A 20873-nucleotide genomic window follows, 5' to 3' on the forward strand; every position below is an offset into this window, starting at 1 on the left:
AGACTTACGCCTCTAAGTGGCGAATGTCTCTTTTTTATCAGGTCTTGTTGCAATTCAGAATGAACGAAGAGAATTATCTTTTGGAGCTGTAACATGGGGATCTGGCATGTGTCTCCTTTTTATGTCAAGAAAAAAGGAGACATACGCCATACAATGGAATAATTTTGAATTCGCTCAGAATACTTGAACTTGATGTATAACACTGAAAAGAGAATAACAAGTTGGTTTAGAAAATATTTCCTTTATCTCCATTAGCTGCATGCTTCAGAGCAACTACAACCGACTATTTTTATTCCTTTTTTTTTACCCAAGTGAAAATTACAAAAATTGCATGTGTCGCACTTTTAATTATCACAGAAACTGGTGCCTCTGGCACTAGGATTTCAGGCTCTAAGACAATCGTTCAGGTTCCTATTATTTTAACAAGACGACATTTTCATTGTAAATGTTGAGTTAGCCTATGACATAAGAGTCCTGTCAGGTTCTATCAGGAATAGAATTCCGATCGGAAGTTACATTTTACTTCATTCTACGGAAGTGATGTGGTCACAAAGGGGAATCTTCTACCAGCAATATTGTGCATTAATACATTTCCTTGTCCCTCAGAATACATGAATTAGTTTGTTGACGATTTCTCCAGTTTTCTGAATTTTCCTTTTTTTTGAAGATGAAATTTCCATGCTAATTGTTTAGTTCTAACAAGAATAGAATTTGACCCGGGAGCAACGATTTTTTTCCCTGCCAGCAACGATTTAATTATAAGTAAATTCATTTCTTACCTCCCTAATTTTTTAAAGACGGTATATTTCTGATAGTTCTTTAGGCAGTTAGACCATCAAAAATAGAGTCTAAAGCTAGTTTCAAACAGAAATCAAATTTCGCCTTGGGAAAGTATCGTCGCGTAGACGAATATTCGGTTCGCTTACATTCCGAATCACGCTTGAAAAATTCATTGCTCCTGCCAGCAATATTTCTAAGTTACTACAAAACAGCGGCTATAAAACTCTTCTTAAATAGCTGTTGTAGGAGAAGGGGAATTGAAGTTCAAGTCCCTCTTTAGTAACGGTAAATACTGGATCAAAAGCCGAAGTCAAAGAGCAAAAACTTTAGTAAATAAACTAAGTTCTCGTAGTGTAGTGGTTATCACGTGTGCTTCACACGCACAAAGTCCCCGGTTCGAACCCGGGCGAGAACATTTTTAGTTACCATGGTGGCTAAGACTCTCTAGTATGGGGTAGCGCAGCAGACTTGACCTTGGATTGGTAATTAGATAAAAAAACAAGTTTTTAACTGAAAGTAAGGAGCGACATTAAAACTTAAAACGAACAGAAATTATTCCGTGTATGAAAGGGGTTGTCCCCTCCTCAACGCCCCACTCTTTACGCTAAAGTTTGACTCTTTGTCACAACTCTACTTTTTAAAACAATGAAAAAAAGCGTAAAGAGCGAGGCGTTGAGGAGGGGACGGCCCCTTTCATATACGGAATAATTTCGGTTCGTTTTAAATGCCGCTCCTTACTTGCAGTTAAAAAAAAAGCTTGTAGTTTTATTTAATTTCTGAACGTTTTTGAATTAATGCATGTTTTGATTTTGGCTCACCGCATATGAATAAATAAAACAAAATTTGCATGTTATTTTTTTTTGCTAAATGGCTTTCTCATAGTTCTGATAAAAAAAGGGGGTCTAGAGGAGGGCTAGTTGCCCTCCAATTTTTGGTTACTTAAAAATGCAACTAGATTTTTTTATTTTTTCTTTTTTTAAGAACGTTTTTGTTAGTAATAAAGAAACGTACCTTACGAACTAACTTACGTAACAAATTTTTATATTTGTGTATTTTTATTCCGTATATGAGGGGGTTCGCCCCCTCGTCAATACCTCGGTCTTTACACTAGAGCTTGAATTTTGTCACAAATCTTTAAGAACGACCCCTGAATCACAAAGGCCGTGGAATAAATATTTAAAATTACTAAAAATACTTTAGCGTAAATAGCAAGGTATTGTGGAGGAGACGAACCCTCTTATATACGTAATATCTTATGTTCGTTTTAAGTTTCAATGCTGCTCATTACTTCCAGTTGAAAAAAATTATTTAATTTATCATTGTTTTTTTTTAAATAATGCTAGAAAATCCTGCGCCCCCTTCATGGAAATTCTCCTCCCTCATGAAAAATTCCTCCATGGAAAGATCCTCCTACATAACCCCCGCTCCTCACCTAACGCAAAAAAGTCTCCCTGAAAACGTCTATACACTTCACAATAACCATTACTATCTGTAAACAATGGTCGAAGTTTGTAACTAGCAATCCCTCCCCCAGTGACTGTTGGGGATTGAGTGTTCCCAAAGACATATCTATTAGGTTTACGACTAAGTTAAACAGAATGGCTATCTCAAAATTTTGATCGTGACTTGGGGCCTAGGTGCCCTCCAATTTTTTGACCACTTAAAAAGAACACTATAACTTTTAATTTCCGTTAGAATGAGCCTCCTCTCAAGACATTCCAGGACCACTGGGGTCGATACGATCATCCCGGAAAAACAAAAAAACAAATAAACACGCATCCTTGATCTGTCTTCTGGCAAAAAATACAAATTCCACATTTTTGTAGACAGGAGCTTAAAACTTCTACAGTGGGGATCTCTGATACGCTGAATCTGATGGTGTGATTTTCGTTAAGTGTGATTGTTTTAGAGGGTGTTTCCGCCTCCTTTCTAAAATAAGGCAAATTCTCTCAGGCTCGTAACTTCTGATGGGTAAGACTAAACTTGATGAAAAGGGTAGATATACCCTCAGAAAAGGGTAGACATAGTAGCTAAGCAATACCTACCCAGATAGACACATATTTTAGACCTTTTCTGGTTTTTTCTACAATTAGCCATGACTTGATGCCCACAACTATTCCATTTTGATTCAAAGGACTCACTTTAATTCCCTAGAACTCATCACTGTAAGTTTCGTTTACTGAAATCAACTACATTTCAAGATAGCAAGAAGTCCCTAACAAGAATTTTACCAAAGATACTTAGTTTACTTACTATATAAAACAAATCACATAAAATGATTCAGTCCAGTCGCTATATAGGTCAACCAGTTCTCCATTCGAAAAATGGAGCAGCAATGTGCTGTTTCTTCCAAAAATTATGATTTTCAAACATTTGAGGGCACCTCAACCGCAAGGTCCAAGCGTGATGCACTACGGAGGCAACTAAGCAAGGTCCACTACGGAGGCAACGTCCTTGTGCAATTGCGTCGGTATTTTTTTTTTATCTCGAGGTAGGGTTTTCTTAAGTTTTTTTCTTGAGGTAGGTTGACAAACCAAGCTGTAGAAAAGAAGGCAGATTACAAACCATAGTTTTGTTTTCTGCTTGGCAAACAGTCAGCCAAAACACTAACAAACATTTAAAGCATCAACAGCTCAAAATATTCATACAAAGATTAACCTTTTTCTTCATCACAAATGCAGAGAATTTTTAAGCAATGATTTAACTTTGTGATCGTATTACATAAAGTATATAAATATGAAAGCCTAGTTGTTTTTTTTTACAGGGGAAAGCTATCGGTGAATATTCCTGACAGTAATCTTCATTATACATACTTGTTTTGATTTATTTTACAGCGTTCGATAAGATGTCCATATTTAATGTTAGTAGATGGCTGCTACACAGAGTAACAAATATCTTGCTCTAGGGAAACTTCTGTCAAAGGCCTACTTGAAAAATCAGCCCTGCCTTCCATGAAAAGTAACTTGCGATGTTCATGGTTGTCAAAAAAAATAACCAGAAGCATGCGATTAAAACTGTACGGAAAAGCCTATAGCTGTCAATTCTTCAGAACGTTAAGCCCCTTCATACCAAAATATCTTCTTCGATCCCGCTTTACATACTAAAGACAGTCGGAATAAGACCTCATGGCTTGAATTAATTAAGTTGAAACTTTCACAACCATAAATTTCTTTTGAAAAAAAATAGGGACAAAATAGATCTCTATATGCAGTTTTTTTTATAGGAACAGATGCCAAATTAAGAAAAAGAAAAGTGTGTAAAAATTAGCAAAAAGCAAGTTAAAACGTATGACAGCAAACAGCTTCAAAGGGTGTGGTGTTCCTTTCAATCTTTAAATGTCTTTGCCAATCAAAAGATTGTTAATGTCGGAATATCCAAGAGAGGAGACTTTAACCAAACCAAGAAGAGTTGGTTATCATCTTGTTTGTCTTTAAAACAAATAGTACACATACCCACCCACTCTTTGGGGGGCATATTGGACCTTATACTCACAAATTGTGATGATTTTTACTCCCCTCCCTTTTTTCTTGGTCCCGTTGGCATGTCAGACCACAACGCAATTTTTTGGAAAGCAAGAGAGTCTTTACCAAAGCCCAAACTATCCCGTGTCACTGTTCGTCCTTGTACGGAGTCGGCCATCTGTGAATACGGTCGATGGATTGGCACATATGACTTCCCCGAAGTGTACAATACCGGGCTCTTGGAAACTAAGGTATCCGATTTCAATGCCACGTTATACAGTCAATACCTAAAGATCTTTACAACAAAATCATTTGTTGTTAGTGAATATGACAAACTGTGGATATCTCCAGCTATTAAATCACTAATAAAAGAGAGGTCTCGCCTCTACTCCCGTGGTGATATAATCAACGGCAAGAAATTGCGAAATCAAATAGTCTCTTTGGTAAAGAAAGCCAAAGCTCGGTATGGTCGTGAAACCATGCACTCCCAATTACTTACTTCAGACCCCAAACGTGGCACAACGCTGTGAAAAAAGTGGCCGGCCAAGCTTTTGACAGCAGTGTAAAGATCAGCAATGATGGTGGGTCCTTAATCAGTGCAGAAGAAGTGAGTGAATTCTTTACCAAGATCTGTAATACCTATCCAACTATTACGGCTCATGAAAAGTCCACCATACTTAAAAAATGTGAGCCTGAGAACAACATAATAGTCAGTGAGTTTGATGTTTACACGGAATTACGGAAGATCAAACCGAATACATCTTCATACCCTGGTGAATTACCTGCCAAACTGCTACGTGAATATGCAGCCTTCATAGCATTACCACTGCCCAGCCTCATTAACGAGTGTTTTGCTTCTGGCTTTTTCCCGTCACAGTGGAAAAGGGCCTATATTAGAATTATTCCAAAAAAGCACGCCCCTAGTGCATGCGACGATCTCCGCCCGATCTCACTTACACCTTGTTTGGCAAAAGTAACTGAGGCCTTTATACTCAAGTTTCTTCTGAAACAAATTCATGGGCATATTGATAAATTCCAGTACGGTGGACTCCCCAAGTGTAGTACTAAAATCTACCTAGTACGGATGTTTGACTGCGTCCTCCAATGGCTTGAAAAGGGTAGCTGTTTCGTCGACATTTGCGCGGTGGATTTCCGAAAGGCCTTTGACCTAATCCGCCACCGGACTGCAGGCATGAATCTCCAGGAAATGGGGGCCAAACGACGCACCCTTGGCCTTGTACTTGACTTCTTAACTGGCCAAAAACAAAAAGTCTTTGCACTCCACGAAAACGATTCGGATTCATCATGGTCAGATACTTCTTGTGGGGCCCCACAAGGCACAAAATTATCTGGAATAATTTTCCTGGCTGTAATTAATTCCCTGCTTAACCATCACGACGATCGTTACAAGTTTGTAGATGATCTGTCCATAGTGCTCGCTTACCTGGTCGAAAAACTATCATAACAAAGCAGTTTTCAGACCAGTTATTTGATCAGCTAAAGACCGAATGCTCAAGTCATGATCTTACCATTAACGTAGCCAAGTCGAAGATAATTCGTTTCAACCCTCTGAAGCGGAATATAGTTATGCCTCTAGTCCCTTTCCCGATTGTGAACGAAATAAAAATCTTAGGAGCAACTTTCACTAGTGACTGTAGTTTCAGTGCCCGTATTAATTTAACCGTCCACAAGGCTTCCTCTTGCCTATTTTACTTTCCACTCTCATAATCTCAATTTACTTTAAAAAGTAAACATTTTTGTGCAATAAGAAGGGAGCTGTTGCCTCACAGAACCTCTATTCAGGCTTAGGCCAAATGAAAGGAGATAAAACATTAATGTCAAAACCAATAGCGAGATAATCAATAACACAACCAAATTGACTATTTAAACAAGAAATGCCCCGACCCAAGAGAATATTCCTAACAGATAATCATAAAACTGGTCACGTTCATCTAGGCATTGCAAGCTGATTCTTTTACTGTGCTCAATTTTCAAGATAAGGTGAGGCTTCTAATTTTCTAAAAAATTTTGCCAGATTTTTCCTCTTTTGCAGTTAGTCTTAAAATGGTGCTTTTAATTCACAAATATTTTTCGAATTTAGACTTTTTTTTATTCAAACAACAGGTCATAGGTATTCATATTTGCAATGCCTCGTCTGGTGATCAAAAACGCAACTATGAAGAGTCAGAAATATCCCATAGTCTTTTATTTTTCAGTTGAGTTAAACAAAAGTTTAATTCAGCAAAAACCAGTTCACTTTTCATGCTCCCAGGGCCTTTTGCATTGGCCCGAGGATAACTCGGTGGTTATAATAAAAATGCGACATATGCCATTTTGGTCAAAAATGAGTTATGTATGTGTCATGGGTAAACTCAGCCCGAGGAATCAATGCTGCAGTCAGAATTGTCCTGTTTGTACGGTTACGATGGTAAAGAGACTTACGCCTCTAATTGGCGTATGTCTCTTTTTTATCAGGTCTTGTTGCAATTCAGAATGACAGAAGAGAATTATCTTTTGGAGCTGTAACAATGGGATCTGGCATGTGTCTCCTTTTTATGTCAAGAAAAAAGGAGACATACGCCATACAATGGAATAATTTTGAATTCGCTCAGAATACTTGAACTTGATGTATAACACTGAAAAGAGAATAACAAGTTGGTTTAGAAAATATTTCCTTTATCTCCATTAGCTTCATGCTTCAGAGCAACTACAACCGACTATTTTTATTCCTTTTTTTTTACCCAAGTGAAAATTACAAAAATTGCATGTGTTGCACTTTTAATTATCACAGAAACTGGTGCCTCTGGCACTAGGATTTCAGGCTCTAAGACAATCGTTCAGGTTCCTATTATTTTAACAAGACGACATTTTCATTGTAAATGTTGAGTTAGCCTATGGCATAAGAGTCCTGTCAGGTTCTATCAGGAATAGAATTCCGATCGGAAGTTACATTTTACTTCATTCTACGGAAGTGATGTGGTCACAAAGGGGAATCTTCTACCAGCAATATTGTGCATTAATACATTTCCTTGTCCCTCAGAATACATGAATTAGTTTGTTGACGATTTCTCCAGTTTTCTGAATTTTCCTTTTTTTTGAAGATGAAATTTCCATGCTAATTGTTTAGTTCTAACAAGAATAGAATTCGACCCGGGAGCCTGATTTTACGTCATCCTATGTGGAAGATGTCATTATGCAGGCGGATACCCGTTTCGCTTCAATTTCCGAATCCATTTGAAAAGTCTGTTTTCCCTGCCAGCAACGATTTAATTATAAGTAAATTCATTTCTTACCTCCCTAATTTTTTAAAGACGGTATATTTCTGATAGTTCTTTAGGCAGTTAGACCATCAAAAATAGAGTCTAAAGCTAGTTTCAAACAGAAATCAAATTTCGCCTTGGGAAAGTATCGTCGCGTAGACGAATATTCGGTTCGCTTACATTCCGAATCACGCTTGAAAAATTCATTGCTCCTGCCAGCAATATTTCTAAGTTACTACAAAACAGCGGCTATAAAACTCTTCTTAAATAGCTGTTGTAGGAGAAGGGGAATTGAAGTTCAAGTCCCTCTTTAGTAACGGTAAATACTGGATCAAAAGCCGAAGTCAAAGAGCAAAAACTTTAGTAAATAAACTAAGTTCTCGTAGTGTAGTGGTTATCACGTGTGCTTCACACGCACAAAGTCCCCGGTTCGAACCCGGGCGAGAACATTTTTAGTTACCATGGTGGCTAAGACTCTCTAGTATGGGGTAGCGCAGCAGATTTGACCTTGGATTGGTAATTAGATAAAAAAACAATTTTTTAACTGAAAGTAAGGAGCGACATTAAAACTTAAAACGAACAGAAATTATTCCGTGTATGAAAGGGGCTGTCCCCTCCTCAACGCCCCACTCTTTACGCTAAAGTTTGACTCTTTGTCACAGCTCTACTTTTTAAAACAATGAAAAAAAGCGTAAAGAGCGAGGCGTTGAGGAGGGGACGGCCCCTTTCATATACGGAATAATTTCGGTTCATTTTAAATGCCGCTCCTTACTTGCAGTTAAAAAAAAGCTTGTAGTTTTATTTAATTTCTGAACGTTTTTGAATTAATGCATGTTTTGATTTTGGCTCACCGCATATGAATAAATAAAACAAAATTTGCATGTTATTTTTGTTTGCTAAATGGCTTTCTCATAGTTCTGATAAAAAAAGGGGGTCTAGAGGAGGGCTAGTTGCCCTCCAATTTTTGGTTACTTAAAAATGCAACTAGATTTTTTTATTTTTTCTTTTTTTAAGAACGTTTTTGTTAGTAATAAAGAAACGTACCTTACGAACTAACTTACGTAACAAATTTTTATATTTGTGTATTTTTATTCCGTATATGAGGGGGTTCGCCCCCTCGTCAATACCTCGGTCTTTACACTAGAGCTTGAATTTTGTCACAAATCTTTAAGAACGACCCCTGAATCACAAAGGCCGTGGAATAAATATTTAAAATTACTAAAAATACTTTAGCGTAAATAGCAAGGTATTGTGGAGGAGACGAACCCTCTTATATACGTAATATCTTATGTTCGTTTTAAGTTTCAATGCTGCTCATTACTTCCAGTTGAAAAAAATTATTTAATTTATCATTGTTTTTTTTTAAATAATGCTAGAAAATCCTGCGCCCCCTTCATGGAAATTCTCCTCCCTCATGAAAAATTCCTCCATGGAAAGATCCTCCTACATAACCCCCGCTCCTCACCTAACGCAAAAAAGTCTCCCTGAAAACGTCTATACACTTCACAATAACCATTACTATCTGTAAACAATGGTCGAAGTTTGTAACTAGCAATCCCTCCCCCAGTGACTGTTGGGGATTGAGTGTTCCCAAAGACATATCTATTAGGTTTACGACTAAGTTAAACAGAATGGCTATCTCAAAATTTTGATCGTGACTTGGGGCCTAGGTGCCCTCCAATTTTTTGACCACTTAAAAAGAACACTATAACTTTTAATTTCCGTTAGAATGAGCCTCCTCTCAAGACATTCCAGGACCACTGGGGTCGATACGATCATCCCGGAAAAACAAAAAAACAAATAAACACGCATCCTTGATCTGTCTTCTGGCAAAAAATACAAATTCCACATTTTTGTAGACAGGAGCTTAAAACTTCTACAGTGGGGATCTCTGATACGCTGAATCTGATGGTGTGATTTTCGTTAAGTGTGATTGTTTTAGAGGGTGTTTCCGCCTCCTTTCTAAAATAAGGCAAATTCTCTCAGGCTCGTAACTTCTGATGGGTAAGACTAAACTTGATGAAACTTATATATTTAAAATCAGCATTAAAATGCAATTCTTTTGGTGTAACTACTGCTACTACTACTACCAATATCTCATTACAGCACCAAGTCGCCTGAGGCCAACATAGCTACACACGCTCCTCCTCCAACCTAATCTATGCAAGGCCTCTTTACACCCTCCCAGGAAGTTCCCATTTCCTTTAAATCTTTATTTATAACATCCTCCCAACCCAGACAAGGACGACCTGCTTTCCGTGTAGCCCCAAACGGTTGGCCAAAAAGAAAACTCTTCGGCAATCTGTCATCCTTCATCCGCAGAACGTGGCCTAGTCATCTCAACCTTTCTTTCATTATAGCCGTAGAGCGGGATTGAACCACTTTTTCGTACAGCCTACTGTTTGAAATACAGTCAGTCAGCCGGGTACCCAGAACAATCCGTAGGCAATTTCTCTGGAAAACAACTAGTAAGTTTTCGTCTGCTTTTCGGAGCACCCATGCTTCAGAGCCATATTTGACCACTGTCATCACTGTACCTTCCAATATTCTAATCTTGGTTTGCAGACTTGTCTTCCTATTCTTCCAAACTTTTTTTTACTGTGAAAAAGACTTTGGTGTAACTATTGGCAACAAAATTCCGTTTTTAGAGTTTCGGTTACTATTAAGCCGGGTCGCTCCTTATTACAGTTCGTGACCACGAACTGTTTGATACGGGACCTAGAGATCGAAACCGGCTATAGCAACACACGGCAGACGGCGGGACTCTAGTAGTCAAGAAGCGTCCCAAATCCGATTGCTTACTTTAGCGTCAATCCTGGGCGCCAATGGTGGCGCCATTGATAGATCTCTGCTCAGCAATATGAGAGACAGTTTGATTCTAGCTACCGCAAGGACCATTATTGTCAAGAAGCGTCATTAATCTATAGACTAGCAGTAATGTAGTTAAAACAGCTACAACAAATAAAAGAAGTTCCCCCCAGAATATTTCTCAGCTTTTGCCCTTTAAAGCATTTATCCATTCTCAAATACTCTCTTAACATTATTTCTTAAGACAGATATTTAAGGACCCTCCCACATCGCAAGCTGAAAATTTTTGCATGAATGATTTGATTGAGGTGTTTTGATTTTAGAATGACATTACGTTGAACTTTGTCTATTAAATTGTAACTGAACACAAATTGGAAGCTTTTTTTTAACCTTAAGTTTATTCAAAAAAATAAGTTTTTTGCCAATTTATTATTTCATTATTGTTTTTATTACTTTACCATTATTTATATTTTGTTGAGTATATTAATTATATAAGTTTATTTTTAAAAATATTTTTAAATAGTGATTTTATTTTAAAGAGTAATTGAATGCATCTTGGATCTTGTCATAGCACGATACTATTCAATTCCGAAATTATGTAGATATCTCTTATACTTTCAGCAAAAATAATTTTTTTTTAAGTTTTTCGGCGAAAAAAAACTTAATTAATAAAATAAGCTTCAGTCTGGACAAGGTTTAAATAAGTCTATTTTATCCACTGTTTAATTAAAGAATCCATCTTCGGGTTCACACCGAAAAAAATAAATAAAAATTGATTAGGCAATTGCACTAAGGAGCAATTTTGATTGCCGTAATGGTGGTATAGGACTGTCTCGTGCATGAATGAAATCACTGTTGCCTAGACTAAACTGTCGAATAAGACATTTTTTCAACTAAATAAATTGCTTGACATAGCAACTAAAATTACGAACATCTGTTTGAACCAAAAGGATACGGCATTAGACTTTACAGTCCCTACCGGCGGTGCTGATCTTCGTTCCTTGGCCCCTCAGCCAGGAAGTGCAATGGGGGGTTTGAACCAAGTTTGTGTTTGGACCAAGAGTAACACTAATTTGAAACCTAATAGAAATATAAGTAAAATTCCATTCCACTCATCACAGAGCGACTGTATTTCATATTCATCGGAAAAACTACAAAAAGTCAACCACACCTAGATCACATGACGCTGGAAATAAAAATTGAAAACTCTCCGCACAAAAGAAAACGCCAGTTTTCAAGATACAGATCAGCCCATTATTCAATACACTTCAATCTTAAAAACTAAAAAAGAGTAATGAATCGTAAAAATCTCCTTATTTAGGAATCACTTATTGCTAGAACTAAAAGAAATTAATAAGCATAAATTAACTCGTAGATTAATAATGAAACAAAATATACGAGATGCCTTGGTCGCAATGCTTGTCGTACATTTCCTAATCTGTATTCTTCATTTTATTCCTCGTCTTCGCCCGATTCCGACTCTGAAAAAAAAGGAAGAAGAATAGTATATATACGTATATACATATATTTATATCAACTTAAAGAGTTTACAAAGCAGAAACCAAATGAACAGAATGTACACAACATGCACTTAAAGAGTAAATGGAAAACATAGATAATATCGTAATAAACATACTATGGAAAGACTGCTACAAACAGCTTGATCATAAAAAAGTTAAATCCATACGAATGGAATGTACAAAAAAATGTAGATAAAAAAACCGTAAGAGATATACTAAGGGAAGATTGCCACAAACAACCTAAGAGTTGGCGAGAGCAGAATCAGTATACAAATAATACGTACAAGACGTACATAAAAAACAAAGAAAATACCTTAATAAACACACCCAGACGGGTATAGAAAACTTTAAGGCGATAAAGGCATTAAAGAATCGGCTCAACTTGTCCATTATAACTTTTTTAGTTTGCGAGGCGAAACTATTTGGAATTAATTGAGCTGTCTTGCCATAGCTTGTAGAGCTTGGATGAGAGATCCGAATAAGCGATAAAAAATAAAAGCCGATACCTCCTTTCCCTTAAATCTTAGACTTTTCTTTTATTTTCACCGTTTTGTACCGCATTAGAGGTATTCAGTTTTAGTGAAAGTTACATCATCAGTAAGTACGAATTTGATTTTTTCAGTTTAAAGGAGTAGAATTTTTTTCAAAATTCCGGAAAGGACAGCCCCTAAAAATGTCCAAAAACATCTGCTTGATAAACTTTAAGTGTCAGCTCAAAGGAAATGCCATTTGAGCAATTTAACAGCTTTGGGAGCTCACTCTGGTGCTGACTGCTTTGACTGTAAACTTTGCCGACACAGGGGATGTATTATTTATGCTGCAGGTACATTATGGAAATGGCACTTTGCTTAACAATTAGTAAAAGATGATATTAAAAAAAAACAACAAACTAATATATTGTTAGCTTTCCGAACTATTAACAATTCAAAATCTCCTGTCAAGTTTTACTAGAAGTTTAAGGAAACATCATTTCAGTAATTTGGCAGCAGTAATTTGGGAGTTGCGAGTTCACAAAGTGGAATCTACACGATTAGAATGTATATAACAAGTATACATAAAAATAACCTTAACAAACATTCTAAAGGAACGATTACATCAAAACTTGAATTTTTCCTTATTTGGAATCACTATGCACAGCTGGTTCTTATTGTTACCAAAACTTAGTTTTTTAGAATTTCGGTTATTATAGTTGTACAGTACAACAAGTACATAATCATAATTATAATAATTATACAGTACAATAAGTACATAATTATATTGTACAGTACAATTATAAGTACAAGTTGCTCTATAGTTACAGTTCTTTACTAAGATTCGTTACCTTAAAGTTCGTTAAGTCTATTAGATTTTAGCACTGGAACATCTTGTAATGAATTATGTCTAGACTGTCAAGGGTCAAGTCCTAAGTATTTCCTAGTATAGTTAGAATATAGATGGCGTTTCAATGTATATTGCTCCGACCAATACAGCTTATTGTAATTAAATGCAACTACTAATTGAACAAGCGCAATTATTATGCCAAATCGGATATCCTTTAAACAGCAAAATTAATTTTGCGCAAAGAATTTAAGAATTTAAAAACATGGTTAAAATCTAGTGATCTAGATTTCCTTCTATGTACACCTATGGTATTCCTGCTATACCATAAACTATAGTTGAAACATAATAAAACCCATCAGAGTTAAAAACTCTGCAACTCCATAGCACCTATTAAGGAAAGTTCTAAAAGAATGTTTTTTTTTAATATATCCTGGTACATAAATAGATCAAGAGTTTTCTACATAGAAAAGAACGAGTAGTGGCCCATCGAGCTCCGACGCACAATAGGCAAATAATTAATTAAATAGGTTTCAATGTGCACTATTAAAAGCAATTCATTAATTGCAATTGCCTATTGAAAACCAAAAATTAACTGCAATCAGCTTATTCGACACGGCGACTGTATGAATATGCACCATACTGCCATCTAGTATTACCAAGTAAAGGAAGTACACATGACACGACCCAGGTTAGAACAGCTTTAAATATTCTGAAGCCAACACTTCGATCACTCTTCCACAGTATCCACCCTTCGACCATCCTCGATCTTGAAAGACACTAGAACTCGTGATTACCAATCCAATGAGCCCCCTCCGACGTTTATACGATCACTCTTTCTATATAAACCTTATATGCCCCCAGGGCATAACTTAGTACCCTTGCCCTAAGGGCTATGGGGTTGTTGTCATACTCAAATACATAATTTCCGGACTTTTCAATTACGTTAAACAAAATGGCTACCTCAAAATTTCGATTTTACCAAATATATTATCTCAGTATTTTGAAGCCAATCAATAATTTTTCTTCACTTCCTCTAACCATATATCATATGAATAATTGAAAAAGAATCTCTGAGCTCTTCTCTTCACCAAACCTCCTTGACGTCTCATCCTTTCCTGACCCCTATATAGGCGAATAATGCGTGATGTAAACACTGTGAACGAAGCACAATATACTACTATCCCTCACCCCTCAATTGAAGCATGTTTCAAGTTAGAGAATAGCTTGATATATTTACCCGTTTCAGCATTCTGAAGCCAATCAACAAACTTTTTCATTTGCTCGAGAAAAACTGACTTTCCTTTTTGTGAGTGGGATTCCTTGTACCATTTCAGAATTACTTCTTCGCTTATGACATCAGCTGAAAATGTATAATATACAATTAAAACACAAGGAAAATAAAACTTTCAAAGTAGTCTTCTTCTTTTCTTCACATTATCGTTTTGAGAGTGTTCGAGTCGTAAAGAGAAACAAGTGTCACATATTTTTGATTTGACAAAACAAATCATTCTTGGAACTAGCAAAATTTAACTAACAAGAAAAAAATTAATCTTATACTATGATTCTGCAGTAGCACAGACAATCTGCTTGGCAATACGAGGCCTAAAGATCTATCTCATCTGCGGCAAAAATGGACAACAGGCTTGCTACTTGCCCCTACAACAAAACCCAGAAACTGGAACGTCAATTTGGCACCCTATGCACCAACAATGGCTCCGAACGATCGTTAACCCTTATTCTGTGTGATTTATCGTCTGAAATTTGTCCAACAACGAGGGCATGTTTAGCAAATCTCGAACTCAATTCCAGTTAGAATCCAGGAGCATTCTGATAATCGTTTGTTTCAGAAGCTCCTTAAAAATAATCTGAAAGTCAAATCTGCAGAACAAAAGTTCAAATTTTTTTTCTAGTGTTTTAGCAGTTTTTTGTTTTGTTTGACAAGTTGGTTTAAGGCTGATTTAATTTTAGCATTGTTCAGGTCTTGGCAGTAAGTGCCATTGAATTGGCAGCGCTAAAGTGACACTCGGCATGTACACCGTTTTTCTTTTTTCTTTTTTTTTTTAAGACTATAAGTATACTTGTGTTTAAATAAAAATGTTCTAATTCTAATTCCTAAGGGTCCTACAGGGGAGATGCTCCCTCTTATTTTTATTTTTTTTGTAATTTTTTGCGTAAGGAGACTTCAAATTAATACCGGCGCAACCAAAATCTCCAACGTATGCATGCAACAACCTAATTCAAGTAAAAAAAACTATTTTCTCACTGAGTTAAATCAAAAAAGCTATTTTCTCGGCAGCAACATTTCAGGTCACCCTATAGACAAATGTCTTCACACCGGACAATAATTGTTTCGCTTCTATTTTTGACTTCTTTTTCTAGGAGAGAAAAAGAAAAGAAAAAAAGACACTGTGTAAAAATTTCCCTTCGGCAACTAAAATAAAGAAACAAGAGCTAAAAGCTCATATGGCACTTGTGACGAGGCAAGAAGAGCTAAGAGCCAAGAGCTCATATGGTATGAGCTCTAACAAAATTCTAAGAATCAATAGATTGATTTAAAAGGAAAATCAGAGACTTAATGCCGGTCAGGACTTAAAATAAAAGCTCTGAGTCACGATGTCCTTCTAAATATCAAAATTAATTAAGATTCGATCACCCACTCGTAAGTTATAAATACCTAATTGTATCAAATTTTTCCTCTCCCTTTAGCCCCCAGATTGTCGAATCGGGGAAAACGACTTTATCAAGTCAATTTGTGTAGCTCCCTGATACACCTACCAATTTTCATCGTCCTAGCACGTCAAGAAGCACCAAACTCGCCAAATCCCTGAACCTTTCCCCCCAACTCCCCCAAAGAGAGCGAATCCAGTACGGTTACGTCAATCACGTATCAAGGACATTTACCTATTCTATCCACCAAGCTTCATCCCTATTCCTCTACTCCAAGTGTTTTCCAAGATTTCCCCTCCAACTCCCCCAAATGTCAAAAGATCTGGTCGGGATTTGAAATAAGAGCTCTGAGACATGAATTCCTACGAGATATCAAATTTCATTAAGATCCGATTACCTATTCGTAAGATAAAAATGCCTCAATTTTCACGTTTTCCGAGAATTCCGGTTTCCCCCTCCAACTCCCCCCCACTGTCACAGGATCATGTCGAAATTTAAAATTAGAGCTTTAAAGCACAAGATCCTTCTAAATATCAAATTTCATTAAGATCTGGTCACCATTCGTAAGTTACAAATACCTCGATTTTCAAAATTACCCCCCCCCCCCCAACTCCACCAAAGAGAGCAGATCCGGTCCGGTTATGTCAGTCACGTATCTTAGACAGGTTTTTATTCTTCCAATCCAGTTTCATCCTGATATCTCCGCTTTAAATATTTTCTAAGATTTCTGGTCCCCCCAACTGCCCCCCCCCCCCTATGACACCGGATCCGACTGAGATTTAAAATAAAAGATCTGAGTTACGAGGTCCTTCTAAATATGAAGTTTCATGAAGATCCGATCACTCCTTCGTAAGTTAAAAATACGTCATTTTTTCTAATTTTTCAGAATTACCCCCCTCCCCTAATACAGCAGATCCGTTCCAATTATGTAAATCACGTATCTAAGACTTCTGCTTATTTTTCCACCAAGTTTCATCCAGATTCTACCAATCTAAGCATTTTACATGATTTTAGGTTCCCCCTCCGCAAACTCCCCCCAATGTCACCAGATTTGGTCAGGATTTAAAGTAAGAGCTCTAAGACACGATATCCTTCTAAATATCAAATTTCATTGAGATCCGATTACCCGTTCGTAAGTTAAAAGTACCTCATTTTTTCTAATTTTCCAGAATTAACCCCCCCCCCCCCAACTACCCCATAGAGAGCGGATCCGTTCCGGTTATGTCAATCATGTATCTAGGACTTGTGCTTATTTTTCCCACCAGATTTCATCCCGATCCCTCCACACTAAGTGTTTTCCAAGATTTTAGGTTTTCCCCTCCCAAATCCCCCCCCCCCCAATGTCATCAGATCCGATCGGGAATTAAAATAACAGCTCTGAGACACGATATACTTCCAAACATCAAATCTTATTAAAATCTGAGCAACCATTCGTAAGTTAAAAATACTTCAATTTTCTTTTTTTTTCAAATTAAAGGACCCCCCACTCCCACCAGATGGTCAAATCGGGAAAAAGACTATTTCTAATTTAATCTGGTCTGGTCTCTGATACGCCTGCCAAATTTCATCGTCCTAGCTTACCTGGAAGTGCCTGAAGTAGCGAAACCGGGACCGACAGAATTTGCGATTGCTATATGTAACTTGGTTAATACCAAGTGCCATAAAAACGTCCTAATGCCCTTGATGTATTTGCCATAAAAAATATTCCTGAGGCCACATCTTCTTCCAAAGATAAATACAGAAATATTTTGTAAAAACAATAGAAACCTTTTGCTTTGTAATATAGCCAAATTGTTTGCAGAGCCAAGTCAAAGAAAACTTATTTTTGATATGTAGCTTAGATGTAGCTGAAAAAGGTTTGGATGTTTCTGGACCATCTCTTTTCTGTTTTTACTCAGAGTTTAGATCATTTTTTGTTAGACTGGGCCAAATTATTGCCAGTGTCTGTATTCGGAGAATCCAGTTTGATGTATAACTAAAAAGGGTCTTAAATGTTTATATTTATAGTCAGGGACTGTCTGATATTGTTCTACTTTAAACATGGAGCATTCATTTTTGCTCTGTTGCCCAAAATTGAAGTCATTTTTGATGTTTAGTTTAAAGTATCTAAAATTTACAAGTTTTTCCTTCTTCTGAGGGAATCGGTAGATGGCTTTGAATAGATCGATCCCTTTGGGAGACGATTTTAATTAGATTTGAAGTGTCTAATACTCTCCTTTTCTTTCTGCGGGCGATCAGCGTGAGCTGCGTATCTGCGTGTTTATTGGGGGTTACTTAGCCCTTTTAAAAACGAACCCATTTTTCCTTTCTTTTTTGCGCCGTTTTTGGCTGAGTCTTTAAGAAGAATTCCCAACATTTTATCCCCGGATAAACGCAAGTTTATTTCTAAGCATACAAAACTGTAGACTGGACTTGTGTGTGGAAAAAAAAAAGATAGTAAGAAAAGCTGTAAGCCCTCTTGTCTTTCGAGTTCAAACCATTACTAATACTAATTTTTAAGACAGAGGATTTTCCCTACAGATTCTGTACTAGAGGTTGCGAAACTAAGTAATATATTTCCTCTTCTTAAACCTAATTTTAAAGAAGTTAGGCCGAATTAAAATTGGCACGTAAATTAGACCACTGCTTACTCGTACGGGAACTCCGAGATTTTTTTCTTTCCTTTTCAAGATTTTCCTATATTTTTCTAAACTTTTCATTTTTTTGACAAAAAAGAAACGAAAGAAAATCATATAACTTACTCTTGTATAGAAGTAATATGATTTTTTGAAAGGCCTTCATGAAGGCAATATTTTCAAAACAATATTCTTGAATTCGAATGAGTAGTGATAGTTCGGCTTTGGGTGATTCCCCAGTGAATTCTTGGAAGACTGGTGCCCATTGTTTCAAGTGTTGGAGGGCTTGTGACGCAACAAGCTCCTCCTTCTTGTTCCACTCAACAGCGCTCATGATTGTGTTAAATATCTAAAAGTAAAACGAAAAAAAAATAATTGTTCAGCTTGGTTCTGAATAAAATCGAATTGTGGTTTGGCAGTCGGATTTCACATCACCCAAATAAACAAACATCTTTACTTGGGTGATAATTCCTTTCGTTTGTATTTTACATTCTTTCTACGGACAAAAAAGCTATTCTCTTACTGAGTTAGTTTTCACATCGGCAGCTAGATTTCATGTCACCCTATAGACAAATGTCTTCACATCGGCAAATAATTGTTTCGTTTCTATTTTTGACTTCTTTTTCTAGGAAAAAACAAAAACAAACCCAACTACTTTCTCACAATAAAAATTTCACTTCGGCAACTAAAATAAAGAAAAAAATAAAAAGAATATATACTTTTTGTCACTGGTTAAATTTAACTTTGGTAGCCCAATTTCAGGTTACCCCATAGACAGTTGTCTTCCCATGGGTGAGTAATTTTTTCGCATCTATTATCAACTTCTGTCTAAAAAAAAAGACAGAAGAGACAGAAGCTACTTTCTTACTGTGTTAAATCTCGTTTCAACAGCCATATTTCACGTAACAAAATAATAATAATAATAATAATAAAGAATAAAAACTACACGTATAAATATTCTTTCCGTTTCTCTTTCAGATCCCATATGAGTAATTCCTCCTCTAATGTTGCAACATTATATTTAAACTAAATGAGGTCTTCTTAATTTTATAACGGTAAAATGTACGTTATGTTTTTTTTTGATTAGATAGGTACAATAATAACTGTTTACTTATACCTCACTATATAAACATAATACGTGGATTAACGAAAAGAAATGAAAATAAGAAGAAAAAAGAAGCCTTTCCTATGACAAAACTACAAAAAAATCCACCAAAACAATCCAACAAGAGGATGACATGGACCTAACCGCAAATAATCGTCTTCTATTAACTTTGAATGACTAAACATGAGACGGGGTACTTTCTGGAACACACCACCGAGATTAGATGCAGGTAACAGCTGCTAAAAACAGAAGCTATTAATCAATTGAGGAACAATCCAAGGTGGGAGAGAGAAATTCTCTTATTAGTACCAGTTCAGAGGACCAAGTGCTACAAGTCGCTTACGGCTGGCAATTGGTAGGTGACAATAGCCTCCAGTGTTGCCTGCCTAATATGTATTGGTCTTTTCTCAATCTTATATCAATAGAACTTTCAAAGTAATTGGTAGTTGACTATAGCCTCCAGTGTTGCCTGCCTAATATGTATTGGTCTATTTTCAATCTTATATCAATAGAACTTTCAAAATTAAACGATGTTGAACACCCAATACGTATTTTATCCACGGAGCTGTTTGATTTCAAGCTTAGTAATATCCTTGTAAATTGACTTTAGCTATTCAAATATACTGTTCATCTCTAGATTTGAATGAAAATATTAGAATTATTCATGTCTAATTTGATATATACTAAACAATACGCCCCGAAGAATTATACCCGAAAGGAGAGGTGAAAGACGACAAAAACTTAAAGAGAGTAAAGGTACATTTCTTGGAATTGACTTGATAGAAAAACCACTGACAAATTCAGCTCCTTTCCCCTCATATTCCTTAAAACAAAATAAAAGACATGGAACTGAAATCTGATCTACGTAGAGAAAAAAAAAAAAAAATGAAAAGGTCAAATCAGGTACTCAAGCCTATATTCTCCACCATTATTGAATTATATCATAACGCCCCCCCCCCCAAAAAAAAGAAAATTGTCACATTTTCTTACACAAATCAGTTAGACAGTGAGATGCTCTTTGCACTACCTGTGCTTAATAGTCATCTCCGGAGAGGCATATTTACTTTATACCCTATGGTAGCACAGAGAATCGATACTTTGCTTTGCAACGTTGGGCCAAGGGATCTAATCCCGCTACCACAAGGTTAGGCAACGCGCTTATTATTTGTCACCTAAAAAAAGATAAGCAACTAGAACGTCGATTTGACGTCCTGGTCAGCAATAATGGCTTTGCAAGATCTTAATTTTTTTATTTACGTCATAGTACGTAGGAGAAATTAAACATGATTTGAATCCATACACTGACACATGGGGTATGTCAGGCTAATAAATTGCTT

The 20873-nt window shown here is 36.5% G+C and overlaps 1 protein-coding gene and 2 non-coding genes across 3 annotated transcripts; 2 read left to right on the forward strand and 1 right to left on the reverse strand.

The window, feature by feature from the left end:
* Positions 1–1122: 1122 nt before the first annotated feature.
* On the forward strand, positions 1123–1195 carry Trnav-cac (transfer RNA valine (anticodon CAC)). The gene has a single exon. It is a non-coding gene; the product is annotated as a tRNA-Val (tRNA).
* Positions 1196–7877: 6682 nt separating this feature from the next.
* Trnav-cac (transfer RNA valine (anticodon CAC)) lies at positions 7878–7950 on the forward strand. Its single transcript has one exon. It is a non-coding gene; the product is annotated as a tRNA-Val (tRNA).
* A 3460-nt stretch (positions 7951–11410) lies between these two features.
* Positions 11411–18800, reverse strand: LOC136031017 (eIF5-mimic protein 2-A-like). Its single transcript, XM_065710189.1, has 3 exons — positions 18558–18800; positions 14387–14509; positions 11411–11790 (listed from the first exon to the last, which is right to left on the reverse strand). Exons 1-3 carry the CDS (start codon positions 18763–18765, stop codon positions 11762–11764), a joined length of 360 nt encoding a protein of 119 aa, XP_065566261.1. The 5' UTR covers positions 18766–18800; the 3' UTR covers positions 11411–11761.
* Positions 18801–20873: the final 2073 nt, after the last annotated feature.

This window comes from Artemia franciscana, chromosome 9 (genome assembly GCF_032884065.1).
Source record: "Artemia franciscana chromosome 9, ASM3288406v1, whole genome shotgun sequence".
NCBI lineage: Eukaryota > Metazoa > Arthropoda > Branchiopoda > Anostraca > Artemiidae > Artemia > Artemia franciscana.